The 26,113-nt window shown below is 38.7% G+C and overlaps 2 protein-coding genes across 2 annotated transcripts; one reads left to right on the top strand and one right to left on the bottom strand.

Annotated features, from left to right (window-relative positions):
- Nucleotides 1–1,419: 1,419 nt before the first annotated feature.
- rlbp1a (retinaldehyde binding protein 1a) lies at nucleotides 1,420–7,677 on the top strand. Its single transcript, XM_028013839.1, has 8 exons — nucleotides 1,420–1,464; nucleotides 2,264–2,304; nucleotides 2,540–2,668; nucleotides 2,747–2,951; nucleotides 5,344–5,522; nucleotides 5,609–5,767; nucleotides 6,716–6,826; nucleotides 6,919–7,677. Exons 2-8 carry the CDS (start codon nucleotides 2,296–2,298, stop codon nucleotides 7,063–7,065), a joined length of 939 nt encoding a protein of 312 aa, XP_027869640.1. The 5' UTR covers nucleotides 1,420–1,464; nucleotides 2,264–2,295; the 3' UTR covers nucleotides 7,066–7,677.
- Nucleotides 7,678–8,272: 595 nt separating this feature from the next.
- Nucleotides 8,273–23,765, bottom strand: LOC114143631 (monoacylglycerol lipase ABHD2-A-like). The gene is made up of 12 exons (XM_028015858.1): nucleotides 23,537–23,765; nucleotides 21,808–21,904; nucleotides 21,363–21,397; nucleotides 20,963–21,178; nucleotides 17,586–17,761; nucleotides 15,701–15,868; nucleotides 15,074–15,257; nucleotides 14,479–14,571; nucleotides 14,101–14,202; nucleotides 13,949–14,018; nucleotides 13,773–13,857; nucleotides 8,273–11,651 (listed from the first exon to the last, which is right to left on the bottom strand). The coding sequence occupies exons 4-12, from the start codon at nucleotides 21,169–21,171 to the stop codon at nucleotides 11,443–11,445; spliced, it is 1,296 nt and encodes a 431-aa protein (XP_027871659.1). The 5' UTR covers nucleotides 21,172–21,178; nucleotides 21,363–21,397; nucleotides 21,808–21,904; nucleotides 23,537–23,765; the 3' UTR covers nucleotides 8,273–11,442.
- Between the last annotated feature and the right edge of the window lie 2,348 nt (nucleotides 23,766–26,113).

Raw genomic sequence — 26,113 nt, 5'->3', positions numbered from 1 at the left:
GACTGAGTCAGGGGATGAAGTGCGAGGACACCTAGTGGGCAAAACAAAAGTAGCAAGACAAATATAGAAGCTAAGTTTTTATTTTCTGGTTGGATGACTTTAGATAAAACACAAGGATATCATTCAAATTTACTGTAATATAAGTAAAGGTTTGACCAAACTCAATGAAAATATTTCCCAAGTCAAATTTGACTTGGTAGCATGAAGATTACAAGAGTCAGTGAAAGTTATTTTCAGCTGAAAACAGAAAAGGTCTACTACAAACTAAAACTCCCAAAGTGAGTAATTTTTTAAATCCTTGTTGCTGCGGCTAGCGGCTGGTACTTCAGAGACCAGGGAGTCTGATGCTGTGCGATCATGGGAAAGTAATCCATAATCTGGGACAGAAAACAAGAGCTGCCCCCTGTTACCCCTTCCCACATCTGAGAAGGACTGCAAGGAATGTGCACAGAAATGCTTTATGGGAAATTAAAAGCATAATTTCTGCATAGTGGGTCGTCTTGTTCACATGACGGCCAAACGGGCCCAGAAGAGTTGAGACAGAACCCGGCCTTCGCATCACATGTGCTGGTTGGCTTCCGGACTTACACGGTGGAGAGAGAGAAAAAAAACCCACATTTTATATGGTGCTTAGGAGGAAGTGTTACAGTCAATGTATAAATCATAGTTGATAAAAAAAACACTGTTGAACTAAACCAATGTGCTCAGTTGTATAGACATATTCCAGTGATTCTTGAGAAGAGGGACGAAACTGGTCCTATGGATAAAGCGCAAAATTGTAATAAAATATACACAAAATATAATATTTTTTCAAATATCTGACTAATTTAACCTGGGCCATCTGAGCACAACAGTGTATGTTTTCTTGGTGTTTGCTGAATATTTTTTATTTTAAACTCTGTAGGTGGATGGTGTCTGTAAAATCCCTTGTCCTGGAATGAAATAAGAATCTTGTCATCAGATTGTACCATCTTTGTAGACATTGTGTCTAGGAATGCAGTTTTGTGCTTTATTCTCGCCTTTATTCTGTGTTTTCAAAATTAAAACACTTAAATAACGGTATGTCTGTCGTGTAAAATTGTAATAAGCAAGCAAAAAGTAAGGGACTAAAAACCACAGAGTGACAAAATAGTAGCAAGAAAGCAAAACTAGACAGTTTACAGATCATCTGGGGAAATAAGAAACAGATTAGAAAATTACAAAATAAAGTAATAGTAAAACAAAAAAGGTGGCAAACAAATGAATACAAACAAATTGAAAGATTGGAAAGTGGTAGAAATTCAAATCATAACCCAGCATCTTCTCCTTCTCGGGCTGCATCATATTGATTAGCTACTCGCTGTAATCTGTCCAGATTAATCCGTCTCTGAGTGGTGTTTTCAGGAACTCCCACCCCTCTGGCCGTCCTCTCCCTGCTCCTGTCCTCTGCCACTCTCTGTGGGATTCTCATCCTGTTTGCACAAGGTAAGGCTGCTCAGATTTCTTTATTTTTTTTGTAAAACAACAGACTAAAACAGATCAACAGATACAGACAAATGTTGCAACAGAGTTGTTTAGTGTTATTTATTGATAAAAAAAAAAGTAATACTTCTACGCAAATTTAATGTTTGAAAAAGGCAGGCGGGGCTTCTAGGAAATAAATATGTAATTTATTTGCAATTCATATTTGTTTGATACTTGAGGTTGCAATGATATTTAAAAACTATAGAAAAACGTGTGAAAGGAGAGACGATGCGGAGCATTATTGTAAAGATCCTGGTTTCAGCTGTACAGAATATATATGTGTTTTTTAAGATGACTTTAATTATCTTTTATCAACCTTAAACAACACAGGTGCCACCATAGTCACAGTTGTATGTATTTTATAATAACGGTGTATAACTGGGTTTTTTACTCTTTTAAAAAAAATTAAAACATCCGTTTATTCATCAATCCACAGGGAAAAACAGAATAAATTATGGATCTTTGTTCAAATGTGTACAGTTAAGATTCGCTAGAGCCAAGACTAATATTTCTGAATGAATATCCATGAAAGAAATGTTTTGTGCTGCCAAGTCATTCGAAAGTGTGTTGTTGAGTTAAAAACATTCTCTAAGAAAACATTTTGCTTCATCTGTTTGTGTTGTCGTAGAGTTTAGTCTTTGGTTCTGGGATGGATCAGTGAGGAGATTGATTCATCTGTGACCAATTTTTCTTTTTTTTTAAAGAAAAGAAAAGCTTCTGTCTCTGTCTCTGTCTCTGCCTATTCTTCTGTTTTTTGCAGTGACAGTGTTGGCGCTGTGAGACGCTGCGACCATGGCTGCTGTAAGTTTAACTACTTTACACGCTCAGTGCTGCTGCTTGTCTTTACCAATAACCAGGCTCTGTTCAACGTTTGAAAAGCATTTCTTTTTGAAAGTCTGACCCCTCACGCTTGCTGCTGCTTGTGTGAAATGGACCCCACTGATGTTCTTCAGCTTAGGGTGGTCTAGTTTGAGTAGTCGCTGTTGGTTTTAATCCGAAGGTGTTAATCTAAAGCAGCAGACTCTTGTTGGTGCAGACTGGAACTTTCCGTATGGTGTCCGAGGAGGAGCAGGCCATGAGGTCAAAGCTGGAGCACCTGACAGTGAAGGACCACGGGCCGGTGTTTGGACCGTGCCACAAACTTCCTGGCCACACTGTCCAAAAGGTAAAACATCAGAAGTGAGGCTGCTGATTTATTTTTTTTAAAATGACATTTTGGGTTGTTTTTTGTTGGTTTTTTTAGGCGAAGGATGAGCTGCATGAGACGAATGAAAGACGAGGGTCATCCCTGAAAGATCTGCGGCTCATGATGAAGGAGAGGGCGTCAGAGGGAGACGACCTGGCCAAACTGGTGCTGGACCGCTTCGGGGACAAACCGGACTCGCTGCTGGTCCGCTTCCTCCGAGCACGAAAGTTTGACGTCACCAGAGCCCATGAGCTCATGAAGGGTGAGAGACGGAGACAGCAACAACCTGCTGGGCCATTCGCTGCAGTGGTTCAAAGCAAAAGCTATAGCTCTCTTTCTTCACTGTCTCACATTACATCAGACTGAACTTTTTCTTATAAAACATAGGATAAAGAGAGACATTTTCCAGGCTTTCTTCAAAGTCAGAAGTTTGTGCATGCTTACGTTATTATATCTTTAAAGATAAGCGATTTTGGAAACTTCTGAGTTTATTTCACAGCATTGAAGTTAAATTAAGCCAAACCTGTACGCGCATCTCGCTTTTGTCAAAAATCAAAAGAAATCATGAAAGGAAAACATTGTGGACCTTAAAAATTCATGTTTGTTTGTTTGAATTCCGGATATATCTAATCTAATATCTCATCCAGTGTGAAGACGGTGGCTGAAGCCATCTTAACACAGAGAAATCAGCTCTATGTGGAGACGGGCTGAAAGAAGGAAGCCATTCCTTTAAAAAGACTAAATTCAGTTTGCATACACACTCAGGGAAAAATAAATAATAATCATTTTTGAACTCGTGTTCTGTGTTTTGCTGGTCTAGCATCCTGACTGCGAAATACAGAAGTGGAAGCGTAATGTTGTGTCAGAGTTTTGGGTCTAGTGCACTTCACAAAATAGACGACGCTATGATAAAACACCATTATGTGAAAAAAGTGAAGCGGCATCTCAAAAAATTAGCCAAAAGGTCAAAGGGTTAGTTCAGGTTTTGAAAATATGAGGATCTGTGAGGTAATTATGAAATCCGTAGTGGAAAGAGACAAATGTTTTGTTCTTTATCTGACTTTAACTATTTAATGCCGCTCAAACAGGCCGTTGTTACATTTCCTTCCTTTTGGTTCGGCTGAACAACATCTGCGTTCCTACGTAAAGATACGCTGGTTGAATCTTCCGGTTGATACACTCCTCAGACTCAGCAGTGCCCCCTAGTGGTGCAAAGAACAGAGTAAACCCTTGGATTTTGCATCAGCTGTGCAGCAGCAGTGAAATAAGTATATTCCAGTGCACGGTCTCAGTGTTGTTTGGAAATTATCCATATATAGGCTCACCATCAGTCGATCAACGAAAGAAGTAGATGATGCAGATTGAAGCAATGCATGACTGTCCAGTTAGCTTCCCACCACTCCCAGTATGTACTCACTTTTCCAAAAAGCTTGTAGTAATACATAGTGTATGATTACCAATGATAACTTCACACGACCTCGATTTAAGTTGGCTGCAACTTCTGAATTTGAAGAACGTAATAAACCAGCTAATTAGACAGAACTTTTCCAAAAGTAAGAAAAGAAAAAAATGTTGTATTTCTCTATCTACAGTGGATGTAAATAACTGGATTCAGCTGTATATGATTTAGTTCAGCTCCCGCATGTAACTTTCAAAAGCTTCAGTAATTAAGTCCGTCTTTTGTTTCCTCGTTTTATGCCTCTCTGAAACAGTGGGTCACATATTCATTAATTGGGTCCCCTGACAAAGCCCTCCTTTGTGTCCAAATTGGACAACAAGTTGATTCTGCTTGCTGGCCCTCAGTGATGTGCTGGGAACCGCGGCGTGCCTGAGCTGAGCGGGAAATGTTGGAAATCGGACAAGATGATAAAGCAGAAGACACTTTGATTCGACAGGAGGACGCCTTCTGGTTCAGATCCATGCACTTAAAAACACACTCAGACTCTTCCACTGTGCAATCCTTTCTATGATCACATTTTTATAATTTTGTTTTAGTGTAACCACAGGTTTTAAGACTTCTACCCCAAAACAACACATAGAAATGAAAGAAACACAAAATCACATTGGTGAACAATTGGGGTTTGTTTGGATGAGAACAAGTTGTAAACAGCGAGCTTTCTCTGTAGGGTTGGTTACCTAAACAAATAGATTTCTGTTGATAATTGGTGCCTCAATAAAAAACAGTATTGGCTATGAGACAGTATTGTTTTTGTGTCAGGTTCTAAGCACCAAAAGAAAAAAAAAAAGCTTTTTTTGTCAGTTTTATTGTGCAAGTAGTGTCCAGGCTGCACACTGTGAATTGCTGATTTATCATTATTGCAAGTTCTCTTTTCCAGTTTGGGTTGAAATTAGTCATTTATTTCCTGGAAGGCTTTGTCTATGACTTGTGAAGTAATCTATACTCCGTCTGCATGCTTGTGCCGCTGAAAATGCATTTTGAAGTCGGAAACAAAGAATTATATGGAATGGAAGTCAATGGCACAAAAAGGATGTATTAGTTCAAAAGCCAAATTTAAAAAAATAATAATTATCGACTTCAAGACAGTCAGAGTTCTATAAAAGATCATTTATTTAATAAATAAATAAAACACATAAGGATCCAGCAGGGGTAAAAACCTTTGGTCTGTACTTTCTGTGCTGGGTGTCTCCTCCAGGCTATGTGCGCTTCAGGAAGGATTATCCCGAGTTGTTTGAGAACCTCACCCCCGAGGCGGTCCGCAGCACCATCGAGGCAGGCTACCCAGTGGTTCTGCCCAGCAGAGACAAATATGGCCATGTGGTTCTGCTCTTCAACATCGACAGCTGGGACCTGGAGGAGATCACCTTTGATGAGGTGGCTGCATGGACACACCTCCCTCTCACAGGAACCTCCTGCAAGAACTCAGGAGCTTGAAGCAAACTCTTTGCAATGTGTTGCAGGTGCTGAGAGCATATTGCGTGATCCTGGAGAAGCTGCTTGAAAACGAGGAGACTCAGATCAACGGATTTGTCCTGATTGAGAACTTTAAAGGCTTCACCATGCAGCATGCCTCGGGAATAAAGACCGCTGAGCTCAAAAAGATGGTGGACATGCTGCAGGTCAGAACACACCTACAGGGGGGAGGAATGATCCTATGGAACAAAAAAGTGTCTCTTTATATTCACATGCTTCTAATTTATGTCCCTCTTTAGCCAAGAGGCCCTCTGGTGGAGAATTTAAGTATCACAAGAAGCAAGTAGCAAAAATAGTCTTTGAGTTCAAATTCCAAAATATTAGAAATAATAAAAAAGATGGTTTATACTAAATACTTCCAGCCGCACGCTGATTGACAACAACCTTTTGTTCCCAAGAACAAAAGAAATCCCCTACAGTCCTTGAACATTTCATGTAAGATCTCTGCAAAGGGAGAAATCACATATCAGAGCGTAAATGTCTCATTTATTTACCAGAATGACATATTTAGCAGCTAAATATGTATCTGTTTACAATCTGGTAGCAAATCACAAACACTTGTATCTTGTAAAAAATCAACATTGCATCATAAGGGAGAGAGGCTTTTTTTTTTCACATTCTAACATTGAAGATATTTAGTCTCGCCAAATGTGGAACCAAAGAAACTGAGTATCTGCAGCATTATCACTTGTGTGGGAGTGAAACAAAATGAGTTGGTTGAGTAAAATAAAGCAACATTCTCAAATACAGTGGAAAAAAAATCAAATGTCAATAAATGTGGTGAAAATATGAGTATCAATGAGAAACTCTGGAGATGCAGGTCACTTGTTTTTGGTGGATTTTCATGATTTAATTACTTTAAGTACATTTCAATTAGGCACTGACATTTTGTCTTAGATGTAAGTTATTAGTAAATAATACTGTTTATTTTTATTTGGGTATTTTGTCCAAACCATCCAATAAGAAGCATGATTTTCAAAGTCTAGATTGCTCTTTGACTGCTGCTGTCAGCCTTTAAAGGGCCGAAGCCATCGTAGAGTTTGACCTGAAAGCTGTGTGTCAGCTGTCTGCCTGCGTTGTGCGTTTCTCTGCAGGACTCCTTTCCTGCGCGCTTCAAGGCAGTCCATGTTATCCACCAGCCCTGGTACTTCACCACGACCTACAACGTGGTCAAACCCTTCATGAAGGCCAAGCTGCTGGAAAGGGTACGAACAAAGACACACAAACCTGCTCTTTACTCGGTGGGTTTACTAAATTCGTTTAAGGATTGTTTAATACTTCCCTTGATGCTCCGCAGGTCTTTGTTCACGGTGAAGAGCTGGACGGCTACTTTAAAGAATTTGATGCAGACATCCTGCCGTCAGATTTCGATGGAAAAGCCCCAGTGGCCGACTATCAAGGCATCGCAACCCAACTCTTTGGCTCCGAAGACACTGCTCTCTGAAAGAACATTCCCACGTTTTTTAACTGAAGCATATGAGAGCATAAAAGGAGCAGAGGTCAGTCTGCAGATAAGATTAATGTATAAATAGAGGGGAAATGACGCCTAGATATCATAGAGAATAATTCTTACGTTTTGTTTATACTGCAAGGCACCGATATTATTATATGTTGTTGAGTGGGGGAAGGAACGCTACATGGTGGCATTATGATTCAAACAATCAGATAAATTTGGTTTGATTTTGTCTGCCTTAAATGTCAGATGCATAAGGCTAAACCTGGGTAAAATTAATCCTGAGTGCAGAAGTTGCCGTCTTTCAGATTTTTGTGCTTTACAATAATCAGTTGGACTTTATGAATATTATTCCTAATAACAAGGGAGTGGATTTGCCTTAGATCAGTGTGGTGCCTTCAGAAAATTTCCATTTATCAGCAGCCATGTTTTCACTTAAGCAAACTTCTTTCCTCCTTTGTTGTTTTTTTCTTGCATTGAGCTGGAAAAAAAATATTTGCTGCAAGACACGTCAGTAGTTCTGTAAATGTTAGGTTGTTTAAATCTGTTAACCTCATATTTCATTTAACTCGAGTGTAGCAATAAACCCAGTTTACACCAAAAGAGTTTGTTTTCTTTATTATTTTGCCATTAACCATGTTTAGTCTATCCTGACCCACATTAATGAGCCACTTTTCTTCCCCATGCGTCACCTCAGGCTAAATTTCTACCATGAGTTTTTTGACTGGAACTACTGTACTTCTACTAAATGTAGTAAATACAGAAATGCACACGTTTCTCCTAAAGACCGTGTCGATAAGTGGAATCTGAATGAGTTTAGTTTCCTGGAATTCAAAATCAAATTCCTGGACTTTTTTTATGCTCTTAGAAAGAAATATTTGTGAAGCTTTATACAGTTTTACTCTTTTTTATAGAAGATAACCATAGCTCTCATTAGCACTGTAGTAAATTATACCACTCCACAATTAATCATATCAGTAACTCAATTATTCAACTAATAAATTTGAAAATACATTCTTTTTCAATGAATGATCACTGCTTTATAAAAACCTCATGGTTTAATTATTTCTCAGTCCTTTGATCCACTTTCCTCAGACTTAGGGTTTTTTATTTTCTTCTTTCTGAAACATTAATCTAAGTGTGTTAGACCTCATTTCACACAATATGCTGAGGAAACAAAATGAAAGGAGAATCTTTCTTCATTTGAGAAAATAATTTATTTAAGAACACAATAACCATGTTTCCTCACAATTAGATCACACACTCCACTGGTTTTCTTTTTAAAAAACCAAAACAAAATAGCCAGTGTTCAGTCTTAGAGTACACCGTGTTGTGTGACTGTGCAGGTCCCTTCAAGCTGTCACCACACTCCTTATACCATACTCAAAAAAAAAACTAAATTAAAGCTGTATAAAGATACCTATATGTTCTTACCCAAGTGTTTTAGGCTGAATGACTTTTTAATAAAGAAAGAAAGGAAAAGTGTTTAAAGGAACACAATGAGCAACCATCATACAGCCTAGCGATTGTTTGTGTTTTTATATATTTAAAGCAATCGGGGATAAATGATGTGTTTGTTTGCAAGCAAGTAAATATGAGTGCAGAATCCTGACTCCTGAAGCACTGGCGTTAGGATAAATGTCTTACATCAGAACTTTTTAGATTCCACAACTTATTACAAAATTACCCCAAAGTGTACGGCATGTTTGGTATAATAGTTTTGCCCCGTTTAAAATCTCAATAGTGTCAAAAAAAGAAAAAAACATCCCTGACTGGTTATTGCCATGATATTTATATTACTGGTCCCTTTAAAAAAAATAATAAAGTCCATCTAATTCACCTTTTTTTGTTCTTAAATTTTTGGTAATTGACGATCAGAGGTATTGAAATGACACAGTATTCTCCCATTTACACAAGACGCAAACTGCTGCGTTTACCAAGCAACTAACAAAAGAAAAAGTGACAAAATGGAAATACAAAATACAAAACAAGAAAAATAATATACACAAAAAGATCTAAATAATACATCCAAGGATGTAGTTTTGTGCAAAGTTGGAGAGAGAGGCCTTGAAAAGAATACCAAATGGCTTTAGTGCAGAATCTGGGTTAGTGCTGGTGACGACCCTTCAGTGAGCCTGAAGAACCCCAAAATAACGTCTGCTTAGTAAGAAACGAGAGCTGTGGACAGGTGAAACCATGCAGCAAGACTGTGGGTGGATGAGAAGACGATAGGTATGAAAGTCTGGGAGTTGTAGTTACATCTCCCTGACAGCAGATGGCAACAGTGCCATTAGAGGCGAAGAACAACTGATGTGGCTGAGTACACATTAGAAAAAGTAAAGATATTGGAGATTTGTCTAGTTGAATACGTTCTGATTCTGGTCAATCTCTCTTTCAATTTTCTCCTCACTGAAAGTTGGGTCTAATCATCATAGTGGGGAGATTACTATCTGGAATTTATAACATCTGTTCTGAGTATATATACTTTGTGGAAATGTATAGACTTACAGATGAGCTTAGCGCTTAATCACAGCCAATTTTAGTCAAGACTATTAAAGCAATGAAGAGAAAAAGCTAAACTACACACTGTCTACAGAGAATTAAAAAGTTAAAGGCTCAAAATATAAACTTTTTTTTTAACCATACGTGTTATTCTAGCAGCTCAGTTAGTTTACCTGAGTAAATAAAATGAAGTTTGGCATGGACCGGTTTTGATTCTTACAGCTTAACAAAAGGCACTGTTGTCATTCACATCATCATTTCAAACCACCCATGTCTCTCATCGTCACAGTGTTCAGCAGCAGCTTTTCAACCACAGGGTTCCCAGTCTGGATGAAGCGCTGACAGAAGCTTCCTGAGCCCTTACAACAAGGTTCGTGTTAACTTTGAACACAGATCCTGGTTGTGACAGATCCACACGTCCCAGCACTTACAGTTTGATTTTGACATCGTGCTGTGGCGCTTCCAACACTTTAAACACAGTATGGTGGTGGAAAGAAAACATAAATAAATACAATAAGCTCTTAAATACGTCGGCTGAAAGAAAAAAAAAATACTCAAAAAGAACTGAAAGCTATTTTCCTTCTGACAAGCAGCCTCCTTCACCTGAATATACATACAGGGCAATCGCAATCCAATAAAGTAAAAGTTGGCTTCAGCCTGGGTATCTTTAGCCCTCCTACTCACCAAACCTCACAGCTCACAGAAGTAAAAAAAAACACAAAAAACAACAACAAAACTTCTGCACCTCATTGGATCAGTTTGTGTTTTTCTACATCGTTTGGTCGTAATCAGAGTCCGACTGCTGAACCTGCAGCTGATCAAAGGTAACAGGAAGTAAGAGGGCTCAAGAGACACTTTCTGGGGAGCAAAGTGAGTCATGTAACCGCTTGTTATCATCCTTTTAACTCTTCATATTTGTCAAAGGACAGCTAAACCGTTACTAAACGCAATACTCACACATCCGCAAAACATCGTGGCATTCGGGGTGTAAAGTACACTGAATTAAAGTGGTAGAATGTGCGTGAGGGAATGTGGGTTTCTTCTCATCTTGTGGTTTGCTCCCGGTCATGTTTGCAGAGAAAACGCTAAAGTTTGATTTTAAACAACAAACATGAGCAGCCGGAGGCTGTTATGAGCTGCAAATGATGCAGAAAAATCCCAGGGTAATTATTCTTTTTTTTTTCTACTGCGCAACAAACAATAGGTCATCGGAAAAAAAAACAACAGCCCATGAAAGGATAATTTGCATAAAACAAAAAAGACTCTACGTCCCATCGTTGGTGACCCAGACACATGCAGATGTACTCTTAACATCTCCCAGCTCACACACACACACACTACAAATACAGCAAACTAGGCTCTATGGGCTTGGCGGTGATAAGCAGTGAGCTTCTTATGGGTGCAGTAAATAGGCACCGGCAGTCGCACTGACCTTACTTTCTATGACTTCTTATGTGCTTGTTTCTCATTGGTTAAAAAACCCCCACCTATGTCATACTGGCATTTCTTTCCAATTAAAGTCAGCTCAACTTTGATCTTTTATTATATTTGGTCTATGCATCCATTAACCCGAGCGTCACCGCTGTTTGTATGGAGAGTGACAAAAGGTTCCAGCTCTGAAGTGAAGGCAGTTTGTTTCTTTTTTCTGTGGTTGTTATTGTTGTCCACACCATGTAAGGTGATGGTGGGTTCAAATGGGTGTAAAAGGCGTGTGTGTGTGTCTGGAAGTGGTGAGTAGCACCAGAGGAGAAGGCAGAGACAAAGAGCAGTTTAAAGTGTCTCCTCAGTGCCGTGTTGGAACCGTGGCGCTGCAAAGTGTGAGATGTTTAAATCAAGAATGAGAAAGAGAGAGAGAGTTACAGAGGCTTAGCCTTTTGCCTCTACGCAGGAGCTCCCGGTGAGGTGGGTGGCTTGGCAGGGCGCTTTCTGTTTCTCCCACTGGCACATGGCGTTGGCGTAGCCCACGATCACTTTGTCCATCCAGGTGAGGGGCTGAGGAAAAAGCACGTCGCCCTCGAAGAAGCCCAGGTGGCCTCCGTGAAGCGTCAGGGCGAAGATCACGTTCGGCTTCTTTGCTAGAGGACGACACAGAGCAGACGTTAAGACCTCTACATGTTTCATCACCACCATCGGGGACGATTCTATGTCTCTGACTGAAAGCGCAGCCATGTTTGCCCTGTGTTCAGCTTGAATAGAAATTGTATTCCAGAACAGCCAGCGCACTTTTTGTCTTGAAGCAATTTTTAAAATAAACCAGCTAAGAAGGTTTGCCTTGACTAACAGGACTCGCAGGCTGTCGATTTCGGACGTTTGTTTGGTTTTCACAATACACCATGGGACATCTCTACCTGTCCATCTTCAACAAACAAATGGGTCAAGAGTTGTGTTGTTGTGTAGACTTCTGTAGAATTTTTTATTTTTTTTTAACAAGAGCAGGGTGTTGTTTATTGACATTACTAAATCACGTTTATTGAAGTCATTTGATAGTAAATAAAAAAATTTGACTAAGCAAATTAATACAAGTACACAGAAAGGTTAGGGTACTCTACAACTAAACATTTAAAATGGAATAAATTAATAAAATGTCCTCTTCTGCATAAAGCTTAGATAGAAACTCTGTCATGAATAATCCCATTGTAAGACTAGCGTTTTAAATGGAAGACATCTTAAAAGTACATGCTTCTCACATAGAAGTTTGTGTGTTTGTCCTTTTCTAATAAGAATCCATGAATCCATCAAGGTTATTCTTGATATGTTCACAATTTGGGGTAAATTATGTAAATGTTAGTGGCAGGTTGCTCTACATAAAGAGGGAGTTTCTCCTAAGGTGGTTATTTCGATTTTATTACATTCTATCAATACCAAACAGTGTTTTCATGCTAGCTTTATATGTTCAGACATATATTTAAAGTATCCCTTGTGCACACTCTGAAACAACCACTAATCTCTTTCTGTTAGTTGCAGAGAGATGCAGCTGTTGACAACCGGCCAGAGTGGTCTCATGAAAAGAACTGGACTGGTTTTCTTTCATTCTTCTGTCCTTATCTGGGTTAGTGGGGTAGCGTGCTGTGGATGAATAGTGATTAAGATCCCACTGGGCTTTCACCACTCAGCGTGACAGTTGCTGAGCGACACGTGGACAAACACACGCTCTCTCCAAGACCTTCGACACACCGGCTCACCAGACACCACGTCACAGGTGGGTACAACATGCTCTGGAGAACAGCTCACGGTTTTAAAGAAAGAAGAACTGAACATATGGGCATGTTGTTCCCGACCAGTATTGCTGGTCAACCTCTACCCGCTAGCTGTGAGTCAGAAACACTTTCACATCTATGGGCAAACACCAGATATTCCACTTGCCTCTGAGTTTAAAGAGCAACTCCTCTCGGTAAATGCAGGAGTCTATGTCTATGTCTATTCTCCTGCATGGAGAATTTTCCATTTCTAAAATACTCAAGAATTTGGTAATGGTAAATATAGAACAGACTAAACAAAATGAAAGTTGATGGAAAGTACAGCCAGTCAGTCTTTACGTCAAGAATGACTACACATCAGAAACCATTACTTAGACTGGATGCTCCACCCTGACCCTCACAACAAATGTGGAGCTGCAAAAATGTTTCTTTAAAAACTTATATAAGGAATCAACAGCAGCCGTCTGTCAGACAGGCCCAACACGTTCTGTGAATTTAAAATGGCTTGAGGACAACATTGTGCCACACTTTGTGACTTCGCCGTCGTTCACCTTGATACTGCCGCGATTTGTTCGTCTGGAGCTACCAAATAAACCTCAGCACGCAACTGCTTAACTAGAGAAAGGTCTAATCTAATTTGTACTTAGAAATGAAAATAATTTGTCTGCAGATAATGAAATATTATATCGATTTCAATATTCCACATTGCCAGTGTAACTGAGACCAATTATAGAAGATATATTTACTTGACTTGCAGCCGTTAACGGCTCCAACTCTTCTAAGAAGGCTTTTCACAAAGTTCAGTACCGTATGTAAGCGATAGTGATGTTGGACGAGAAAAATTGTCTCAGTCTCTACTTTAATTCATCATAAAGGTGTTTTTAAATCAGTTTAAGGTGAGGACTCAACCCAATAGATTCAGGACATCCATGGCCGTTCATCCATGTCTTCATGGACTTTAGCTTATGTTGTAGTGGACTATAGTTATTTGAAAGTTACCTGCTAATGTGCGAGGGATAGCAAGCAGCGAGTCATGAACCAGAGGGTCGTCTGCAGCGTTTACCAGTAGCAGTGGCACATCCACCTGTAGGTTATAGCACAAATTTCCACACATAAAACACAAATACAAAAACAGACAGAAGGGAAAAACAGGGAATTACTGGAGCGGTTCTTACATTGTGGATATAATGTACACAGCTCTCCTTTTCATAGTACTCTTTGAGAGAGCTGTAGCCGTGGAACTTTCTGTTGAAACACGAAAAGAAACGAGCGTCACAACAAGACACCCAGTAACGTCCCTGAACAGGAAGTAAGCTGTTATCCACACCTCATGATGTTGTCGTCAATCTGCGTGAGGGATGTTGCTATGTACAGTCGATTGAGATCTGCTTCAAACTTTTTCAGTAAGCTTTCCCCAAACAGACTGTGCCTGTAGTTTAAAAGGTGAAAAAATAATTTCATTGCGAGTCAAGATGGATATATTTTGTACTTCTACTTACTATCAAATTTCTAAATCACATCCACTAGGAATTGGCATTATTACAATGAGTTGTATCCAAAAGGCTTAACCAGAGTTTTAAAAAGGCACAAACCTTAAACAGTTCATGTCAAATCAACAACACAGTACCAGTTATTTGCTGGTATTAGATTACCAGCAAATAACTTTTCAGTACAGAGAAAAGTGAATATACTGCAGCTACCACACCTGTGTGACAGGATAATTTTCTTCATGTTGTCTGCCATGAGGAAATTGTAGAACCGTCTGAACTGATCCCACTGTAGGAATGTTTCCTGAGCCCTAAGAGAAAATAAGAAATATGCAGCAATTAGGTTTGAAGAGGCATTGAAAAATAATAAATGTAAACGTCCTTTTTCAAGACGTGAGAACACAAAGAACAAATACCCAGCATCCTCAGTGCTTAGAGCATATTCACAGTGTATGTTTTGATAACACAGAACCCATCCACACTAAAAGCAGCTGAAATTGCAGAGCATGAACTGTTCCGGTTCTGTGGTTCTTTTGGTGTGCATGGTTGACCACAGAAACAGCTCAAGTCAAGAAACGTGTCAGAGATGTACTTCAGGATGAAAGAATGCACTAATTATGATGATCATGATGATGATCGGAGATTTGACAGATTAAACAGCTGACTACATGCCTGCACATGTGACTATGTTATGCAAGCTTCTGTGTTATTCTTGAAATCATCCTGAACCTGGGAATGTGGAAGTGCTGGTGTTTCAAAATGGCTTTGATGAAACAATTCATTTAATCAGCAGACAAGAGGACTGAGACCCACCTGAGAGCGCTGTAGCCCTGACAGACGCTCACGCAGCACAGCACTCGCTCCTGGTTCACCCTGTTCTCACCCAGGAACTTGCAAACGATGTTCCCACCCAGACTGAAGCCCACAACGATCAGCTGGGTCTGAGGATATGCCCTCTTAATGTAGCCAACCATTGCTGCAAACTCCCAAGTGCACCCTGGAAGAGAGCGACTATAGAGTTACTGATCAATAAATGCGGTCACGCTTCAGCAGCGAACCACATTATTTTCTGCTCAGCACTTCTAGCTCAAGGTGCCCTTAGCTCAAGGTACCACACTTATATTCTCTGAACAAATGTATTTAATTTCTATTTCTGCACTGGCAGGTATCTATTTCTTTTTTCACATACTGCTCTTGAGTTACATGTTTTAGCTTCAAATAATGTACCAATAATGGCATGAAGTGTAGCACATATCTAAATACGAACAAGTCTTTGATATGAGAAAGGACTAAAAATAATAAAGCAATGTTATTGTTCTTCAGAATTTAATTTCTGACCCAAAATAAGAGGAGTGGTTAAGACCAAAAAATAAAAAATCTGATTCCTCTCAGGGTTTAACATCACAAATAAGCAGACTGTAAGAAGCTCTTCGTTCTCACCATAAGTGAACATGCGTGGAGACGTGAGCTCGATGTTGGGAAGAGCACCCAGGTGGTTCAGCACGGCACACCTGTATCCGTCTTTCTGGGCGTAGTCCACGAAGGTCCGGATGTAGTGCTTCTCGCTATGGTTACCAATACCAGGACATATCACCATGGTGATGTCGTCTGGTGAAATGGGTAAACGGGTCGAAGAAAGATATGTGCAAGTGAGAGAAATGTAAGCAATGAAAAGAAAGGAGAGTGTGGCGCTCTCCAAGCAAAAGGTCATCACTGTAAATCAGTAGAGCAAAACTCTGCAGCCAGTCCAAATGTATGGTTGGTTTGTCAAATACAGCTTTTATTTCAAATGACTATAACATTTAGACCAAATGAAGAAGAAACTTTCACAAATACCTAGCAGTATCTGAGAAATCTCAGAAAATTGACGTGGTGCACATGAATCCCTCAAAGAAACAAAGCCACCATTAACACGGCCGTCATCAAAGTGAGATTATGTTGGATTTGAAGATGAATAACACTCAAAACCCTGAAGGAAAATCCAATTTGGATGAGTGGGTTCTGATAAAATAAGTTTATCTCATTGTACTTATTATCACACGTCAAGATCGTTTTGTTTTCTTCTTCTTCGATGGAGTCTACAAGTTATCCACAACACAATACTTCAAATAATTTACAACATTTCCTCAACGCAAGTCTTTGTCCCAGTTGGGCTGACCACTCTAGTTGTAATTAAGGAGTAACTTTGAAAGGAACAACAAAACGGGGTAAACCTCAGGAAGATCAGTGCAGTTCCATCGTCCAGGATAGACAAACACTCAATAGGTGTGGCATGAAAAAACTAGACAGAAGTAGCAGCAGTAGAATTACAGTTTAAACAGATGTGATTACAGTTCGTTGGCATGAGGTAGAATTTCTGAGCTTTTCTTGTGTCATTGTCATGTGCCAATATCAAATAAGCTTAAAATTAGGGGTGTACCGATAAATCTACCACGATTTCCTTAATTTTGGGTAATTGGCCGATACAAGTGAAATCAATCTTATTTACCTTCGCATCCCACTTCACCCCACTGTTATCAACTTTGTGACTTTGTTGTTATATTTAATGACTTCTCGGACGAAAAAAAAAAGTAGAGGATTGGCCAAAATCAAAATAGGAGGTTCTGCCTTTTTAAAGATTGTGATTGGCCAGAAAACTGCAATCGGTGCACCCCAAATTATAATCAAGAAAAAGTAGGTGACTGTGGCACTGTTTAATTTAAAATAAATCACTGGAGCATGCAAGAAAATGTGTGTGTAATTTTAATTGTTGTAGTTTTGTGTATTTATTTTGGATATTTAAAAGGTCTACCAGCTCCAGTGTCAAATGATCATTAGAATTTAAAGTTTATTGATCTTTGAGAATGTGGCGTTCTTGCATTATTATGCCATTACCATTATACTACTTGAAAATAGTCTCAAAACAACATTATTTTTCGTTTATCACAATAACTACTGGCACAATTTATCGTCCAGAAAAACATTGTTACCGTGACAGGCCTAACCAGGAACATCTCTGACCTGCAGCTACAACAAGTATTTGCTTGTGATAATCTTTGCTAAGGGAGGATAAACTATTTATTACATCCAAAGGTTGACTTGGTAGCATCAACCCTTTGGTTGTGTTCAGCATTTAGAAGTCATAATCAGTATTTCGGATTACCACTGTATTTTTCTCTCATTGAGAAATAAATTATTTTAAAAAATCACATTGTATGTTGAATTATTATAGAAAATCCCACCCAAACAAATTCAAGAGTTCACCTATTTTTTCTTGCCAAATATCAATAAAAAAACGCATAAAAATATTATTTCCTAAAATCAGATCTTGATAATAATGCATCACCTCCTGTTTGATGGTCCCCCAGAGGCTCAAAGAGGTCAAAGGTTGCCGTGGCTCCATCCTGCATGGGCAAATACTTCCTGATTCCACAAGGGTGAGGCGAGCTCACCCGACCCAGTTTACCATACAGCGCCGTTTGGAGGTGACCGCTTTTACCCCACAGCAATGGCGGGATGTACCTGAAAAAAAAACCCAAAAAAAAACAGTGGACAATTTGATCTGATATGGAAACATGAGCTCTCCTTAATGTGCTGCAAATGAAGCAAGAAGACAGCATGCTGGGTAATGACAGACATGAACCTCAAAAAAGATCCCAAGTCATTTTCCTATTGCAGAGTCTTACAGACAGCTGTTGAAGCCAATCATCCATGTTTCATGTTAGTTTGTTGCCATGTTATGCTATGTTGCGTTTGGCATGCTAAATGGCACTCGCGTAGGTGTTATTGTAGGAGTGAAACACTTACATAACACTACTTTTAGCGTTTTGTGTATATTCATGAATCACCATCTTACTCCAACTTCAAAAATTATTACAATTTTCACATTCAGTCCTTAAAGATGTTTCCCTTTTAGCTATCAAATCACTGTTCGCTTTAGCATACAACTCAATAAACTTCAATAAAATTAGAGGATTTATATCAGTATTTTATTTTTTTTTAAAAAAAGGAAGTCAAAGTATTCATATTTATTGCACACTTGATTTAGTGATACATTTCAAATGAATCTATCCCAAATTGTTGAATAGAACAGTTTAATTTTCTACCACATTTTTGTTCTTCCACTCAACTTTCAGTCAGTGACCACCTGCTGCATGACTGTCGTCAGTCTTTTCCATGGTGGAGCAGATCATTACATAACATAAGATTTAATTTAATGTTATTTTAAAAGGAAACACAAACCTGGTGTAATTGATGCTGTAGTTGAGAAATTGAATTTGGAGTTTCCATTAGCTATAAGCCAAATTCATCAAATTAAGTAGGAAAAAACACTTGAAACATATCATTATGATGTTAATGCAGCTATACATGTCATGTATTAATCATTTGATATAAAACCATTTTTCCAACAGGTCCTTAATGTCTCAAAAGTTTAATCAAAGACAGATTCATATTCGTTTGGAAACAATTGCTTGCAGACAATCTGCTACAAGAGTCAAAAGCGCTCTGTTCTCACTTAATCTGTCACAAAAAGTCCATAACGGATGCTCTGAATGTCACAGAGGCCAGTTAGCAATCTGAGAGGCGATGAGACGAGGCATAGAGTTACAGCACTGTGAAGGTAAAGCAGCGCTGCACTTTGGTCAAAATGCATACAGCATATCCACCATAACTCAGGTGGCTGCATGGCGTGAAGGGTTTGGTAAGATCAGCAGTTACACAAGCCCTTCCACCTTGTACTTGTTCCACTCTGACTGTGACAATAACTCAGCCCAGAAAAGATGTTGCATAAGACAGGACCTCTCCCAGCCTGCTGATAATGTAATTACTGCCACCAATGCTCTGCAACTGCAGTTAAAGATTATCTTCACTTTCCGGAAGATTCTGAGCTAGACTGTGGACGGACAGACGACCTCGTTTGCCCTCCCGTTGACAGAGAGATGTGCAGTCAGATTAGCAGAGATTACCAGTAGAAAACATTCTGTGTGGAATGTGGAAATAACACAGATATGAACCCGTTGTGACTCAAGCTACCCAGATTAAAAGGCTATTTTTCAGTTAAAAGGAAGGACCGACTGAATCAGTCTGTTTCGATGTATGGGCCTCCTAGAACCGAACGAGTCACCTTCACATACAGAGAATGAGCCAGTGTCCTTCACAGCTGTTGGGTAACAGATATGTCACTGTGGTTTTGGGAGACAAACATCTGAAGCTAAGCAAGAGGCAAACTTCCCCAATTCAGTAAAAACAAAAGAAAAAAGAAATATCAAAGAGGAAAGACTTGAATTACAGAACATTTTTTTTACCTTCAATAACATTCAGGTAATATTAGGAAAGAAAGCAACGTATAAATGTAGTATAAATGCTGCTATGATGATATGTTTTGTGATTACGTGTGTTTTAATACCTCCTCTCTTACGTTTCCACTATGATTTCACAAACACTTTCCAAGAGCTTAAGGAAATTCAATTCAGCTGTATATCAGGTATGGGCATCAAGGCCAGCGAGAGTCTATCCGACTGACCGAATATATTATTTATTTGCAAGGAGAGAGTTAATTAATGTTACTTGAAATATTATATCCTACTAAATATTGCATTTGTGCTCCTGTGCACATTGATCTTGCAATGATGGCTATATTGTGAAACTAGTACACATAATTTCTCTAAGGAACTAGTAAGTTCATTTCCTTTTTTTAATTCAACAACTTGTAGGTGCACTTTTAGCTGCGTTAGACAACATTTTTGCTTTAATGTCAAAGACAAAACCATCTGCAAAATCGTTGATATCCCCCAATTCAAATAAATTATTCCTCACCGTGAGGCATCAGACAAAACAAATATTCCTTAAAGTCTTTAGGAAAAACTCATAGCAGTTAATAAAATAATTATTTGTATTGTGTGTCTGGATAAATACATTCTCAAACAGAGGCAAACAAAAATCCTGATGACTCTGTTAACCTTACATCACCCCTTCATTCCTCTCTCTGGGGAATCGATCTGTTACACAACAACACGGACGGGCATTATGAGACAGAAACGGGACTTTGTAACATAAACCAGAAGGACAAGTTTCAGGATACTGGCAAACTCTCTGAACAAAGGACCTACAGACTGTGTTTCAGGCAAAATATGGTCATTCAGGAGGAAATGATAACAGACTGGACTCAAGTGTAAACAATGCTGATGCCTTATGACTCACTGACCCCATAGCAGAACGGCAAAGAGCTGAGCAACAGTCGGTTATATAAGCAGATACTCCTGTGTGCTTAAAGAGGATCCCCTTGTTGATGCCAAAGTTCCCACTGAGCTTTAAAAAAGCAGGGCAAATGCAGATGGAATAAGTTAGGAAGAGAAATTTTGTTTTATTTGAACAATGGAAAGTTAAGCTTTTAATAAATTCCAGGTCTCCTGGAAGAGCAGAAACATTTCCTCGGACCAACGCTTTGCGTCAGATAAGTTTAGTTTGTCATAAATTTAAATGTCTACACAGTGCATTGAGCTAGTCTATTCATAAACCCAACATACTATCAGAATAAACCCAAAAACATGACCCAATGCTTTAAATTAAATAATGTTGGAGCAACATCTCTGGTGCAGACAGGCAGCATAGACGGTCGGGACAGGCGCCACGCAAAGTGCTACCTACGCCACACTGCCAGATCGCCAAAAAGCAGCACCGTTTCCCTGGAAACGACCACATTGACCGACTCAAAACACTCACTCTTTGGACAGCTGAGAGCAGGACTTGAGCAGGAAGCGGTTGAGTGCCGTGTCCTGGTAGGTGAGGTCCGGTGCTGCGGTGGAACTCTTCAGATTCAAGCAGCGGACGATGATGTAGAGCACCGTGGCAACGGCCGCCAGCTTCACGCCGTCAAACATGGCCGGCATCTCCGGGGAGATGGTGTGCAGGTCCGACTCGTGGGCGCTCATGATTACGCTGAAAAACCAAAACGGAGGCATGTATGACGCTTATCATTCTCTGTAGCGTAAAATCCAGCAAGAAGGTAATTTATGTGCACAGTAAATGATCTACTAGTGAGGCTGGAGCTTATAGTGAATCAATTAGAGATAAGATTAAGAAAAGAAATCCATCAAACATGTGTTAATTATCTCAGACTAACCTTGATACAAGTGCTTGTGCCGGTCAGGAAAAGATCTACAAGAAAACACAGTGAGGGTATCTCAGTAAGATAAGATTTAGTAATCAACTATGATTACATTAATTTCCACCAAAATGTGAACTAGTCACAGAGAAGACAAAGGAGCTGGCTCTACTTGGCAAACCTCCCCCGAAAAAAACAGGCAGCACAAAGACAGAAGATTGACACCAACGTCCTGTGTGGTTTACCTTAATACACGATCAAAGTATAAACAGTCATCTGAGCTGTTTATAGGAAAAGAAAACAACAGGAACTGCAAAAAGTATGAAAATACCACAGAAGAGAAGGAAGTTGCAGTACAGCACACAAACCAGTGACAGGAACTGGCAGTCACTATCATTGTTGCTCAGAGTAATTTAGTAAGAGGACAAAAAAATTAAATGCTGAAAAAAGTTACTTTACTTACAGTTTACACTAAAATTTCTCTCCAGTGAAATTTGACTTGGAGGTTGAAAACGTTTGAAGAGTCGATGTCCCTTCAACTCACAGTGATGCGGTCATACCTAGGAAGAAAACTCATTTCAATTATTTCTAAACAAATAAATAACTCCTATGCAAAAGCAAGAAACGCCAATGTTCATTCTGACTTTTGATCCATTTAATGGTATTTATTTTGTGCATTTTTGAGCAGCAACATCAGCTTAAACCCATTTCTTACATACAACACTTCACATAACCTCAGTCAGCCTTAGTCTCGTAGAGGTAATGGGTTTACACTCAGCTCTAAACACTGGTGGTGCCAGAATTAACCACAGGAATACGAAATTTGTTTCATTAAATAACCACATGAAAACCTAAACTAAGAAACTGCTTTACAGTTTATTTCCATTGTTTTCAGTGATAATAATTCAGGTACATTCAAATTCATTACCACAGTGATTTCCTTACTTGACACCTTTTTTTATTTTAGGATAATATTACCTATAATATGTTTTACCTGTAATATGGCAACAGTGAGCACAAGAATGCTCAATTTTTAAATCTCGATTTTTGAAAGTATGTCTGTTCTGAATCAATTTCAATTACATTTAACACAGCTACAACTTGTCAAAATGCAACAATCACTCAGCGTGATATCAGACATGGCCATGACACTCTCTGATCGGTAATCAGCAGATTAAATTCTGAAAAAACGTATTGTTTTTTATTCCTTAAAAGGGAATCTCGACAAGACCTGCCACTATTTTTGATCATTAAAAGCATTAACCCACTGAACTTTTTATTATTTATTTGAATTTACTGAAACAGGAATGGGAAGGAGTTTGCGATCCCCTCACCGATTCCTTAATTTTCTGTTATACTGAAAACTACAACCTCTCTCCAAGGACCTGCAGTAAATTGTCCCCATTGGAGATTATATTCCTTAAAACTTTAAGAACAAAAGCCAGACCTCAGGGAACACCAGAAACCAGTGCTGCCCAGTAAAGGTCTAACTGGAGCATGCATGATGAGCTTGTTGTGACATTGTTGTATTTTTATATTGATAATAAATCAATCTTGATTTTCATGGCTTACTTCTTATTATGCATTCTATTTGTATTACGCCATACACTATTTGGAGTTATTTAGAGATTCCAATTAATTAATAAATATTTAAGAATAGAGGAACAGCTAGATAAAAATGTAAGAAGTATTTGAATGGGCGAAGAGGGAGAGCAGCTTTAGAGGATAATAAAACACAAATAAATTAATAAGAAAATAAGAACATGTGGTGTGGGTTATAAAGTTTAATGAGTCGTAAATTGCACTTTGTCACGACTCTGACAGTGGGATCACCCAGCAGGTTTCCCATTAATCATCCATACACCACGGCAGATATGTTAGAAAGTTAACAGAACTGCAAATCAGTAACTTGTTGAAAATAAGTAAGTCTAGCTGCACCTTCCAGCCATGCTGTTGTGTTAGCTTCCCAACCACACCAAGTATTTGTTTTCCCCGTAGCAACTTCACACCCTTAGTGACCGCGGCCCGATCCGCTCTACATTTTCCTTAAACCGTAGTTTTAACGTGTGCACAGTCAGCAAGCAATTAACGGTACAAATCCCGACTATGATCAAGTTTTATAATGAAAGGTTAAACACAGCAGCCTCACTTAGCAGTCCACCAGGAGCAAAAGCATCCTCTGTTTCACTCACCTCCGCTGGGGGGGAAATGGGTTGACTCCTCGCTGCTTACGGCGGCAGGCTGTTAAACCGTTAGCGGCCTTCTTATATGCTTGTGGTGTCTGAGGCCCAGCAGTCTGGTGCGTACCATGCCCACTGGTGACAGGAGAACAAAAACGGTAGAAGAAAAACAGGGCTAGACACACCAGCTGAAGTAGCGTAACGCCACAGCTCTGACAGCCCACTTCCTAGAACAATCTGCTCATTTGCATATCCGAGTTCTCATTGGTTCACGCGTACAGATGACGTAACACAACTGATGTTACGGGTTTTTAGAGATACCTTCTAAACACTGGAGTTACTTTTGTGAGTTTGTCAGAGACTGGCAAGGATTTCTTCTGTAACAAGTGCTGCTGCTGCTAAAGGTAAAATATCTAAATTTGCGTTTCGAGTATTTTTTTTTTTTTCTTTGCGTTTGATAAACGTGCGATACAATTTGCAGCACGTGTGGGAAACGTGAGTTTTGACGCCGTTACATAAGTTTGCACCTTCGCCTAATTTGCATATGTAGCGTTTATTATCAGTTACTCTTGTTAATATGACATTAAGAGCGAGTCCTCCGTGAGTGTTTGGAGTAGATTTCACTGTACATCTTACATGGTAACGTCAAAATGTTACTTTGGTTATTATTTTTCACTCACGGTATTGTAGTTGTATAAGGTTCAATGTTGCTTTTTTTTATTATTTAATTTAATTGTGTGTATTTTTGAGATCATATAACATCTTAATATTTATTTTGGGGAATAAGTCTATTTATTTGACAGAAGTCAGTGTTGCAACTTCGACATAACATCCACATGATGGCGACAGAGTTAAACAAGTGGCTTGCATTGAAGTTTAAGTTTCAGATTTTATTTTATTTTTATTGAATCAACAGCTTTTTTCCCCTAAAAGAACATAACACACAAATTCCCAGCAAGGAGTATAAATTCTGAAAAATCTGTTCTCATTGACATTTTAAATAATAATAATAATAATAATAATAATAATAATAATAATAATAACAATAATAATAAATAAATTTAAAAAACAACATCACAATCAGTTGGAAAATCTTAATTGGCATTACAGCATGCCAAATTAATTGGCATTCTTTGGACAATTTATTATTGGGGATTTGCTCCGAATCAGTGGGAATGCTGCATTGTCTATGATTCATATGACAGACCAAGCAATAAATGACTTAACCCAGCCTCAGGTAGCCTGTATAGCATTAAGCCTAGCCTGAGCACATAACGTCACATCCAAAATACAAATCTCAAAATGCATACTTTTAAAACAAATAGATGCAATTTGGGGGAAACATTTGATAGTTATTTATTTTAATGTAGATAATATAGTGATTTCTTCTGATGTCAGTGTTCCAGTCTCATTCAATCCTCTCTTATCCTGCAAATAAATGTAAATAAATGAGTTTGAGCTGGTGGGTGCGGTCTCAACCAGAACCCGGCTCCTAAATCAAATTTTGCTAAGGGCTCTGCACATATAAAATGTCAATAAGTACTACTTGCACAGTTTTACTTAATTTAAAGATTATATTTACTTATCTTGCTCATTTAAATACAAGTGCATTTTTGGGATGGATTTTTAGCAGTCATCTAATTAGTGCTCCTGACTAAAGAAAGAAGAGGCCTTAGAAATAATACAGGCTGGGTTCTGTTCTATTCCAGCTCTGTTGGCAGCACTCAAAAGCTGAGTTTTCCCACAGGGATTAGGTGGAAGTACTTCACTGTTTCCCTTTTTCAAAATTTTCCACAAGTGTGGAGGTTGGTGGCGGGGATGGTGAATGATAATTTATTAGTACACTTTCTGACGATTCGTCTGACTTTTTAATGCCTATGTGTGCTACTCACGCACAGGTCTCAGAGGAATAGTCTTTGGGGGCATTAGCCCTCCGGGATACACGCTAAAACCAAAACCCTACTGCCATCGTGACACGTGGGTACAGAAGACAAAGCCAGTGTGTGAATGATGTTGAAAAGTCATGAAACCATTAGGAAAAAAGTGGTTTAGTTTCCCAATTCCTCCATGTCATATCCATTTGCCATTTTGTGTCATGTGTGTGTTTCCATAGGCATAAACAAACAATTCCATGCCCATTTAAACTTGGCATGTGGATTTTTTAAAGTCTTTTAAACCAGGGAGATATAGAGTTGTGCATTTTTTAAAGTACAACCAGTTTTATAGACCTCCATTTTAGTTCAGATCTCTTTTTGGGCAAGTCACTTTTTATAAATGTAAAAAAAAAAAATAGAAAAGAGTCCTTATTAACTTAAAATTACCATGGGTGTATTTTTGGTTGCAAATTATATTTATCAAAGCCTGTAGCAGATTATGAGTGAATCGAGAAAACTTACTCTTACTCTCCCTAGAGAAAACTCACTCATATGACCCTTAGGACTCCAACAGATGTATATTTGTTTTATGTTTACTTTGAAAGCTTAAATATGTTTTTTTAATTAAGAAATTAAATATGTATCATTTTAGAACTACCACATTTTTTTTCATTAGATTTTTTTTCTTCTTTCATACATTTCTTATACCATTTTT

The sequence above is a fragment of the Xiphophorus couchianus genome, chromosome 4 (assembly GCF_001444195.1).
Source record: "Xiphophorus couchianus chromosome 4, X_couchianus-1.0, whole genome shotgun sequence".
NCBI lineage: Eukaryota > Metazoa > Chordata > Actinopteri > Cyprinodontiformes > Poeciliidae > Xiphophorus > Xiphophorus couchianus.
Note: the sequence above shows the minus strand (reverse complement) of the source record. Positions and strands in the feature narration are given on the sequence as shown.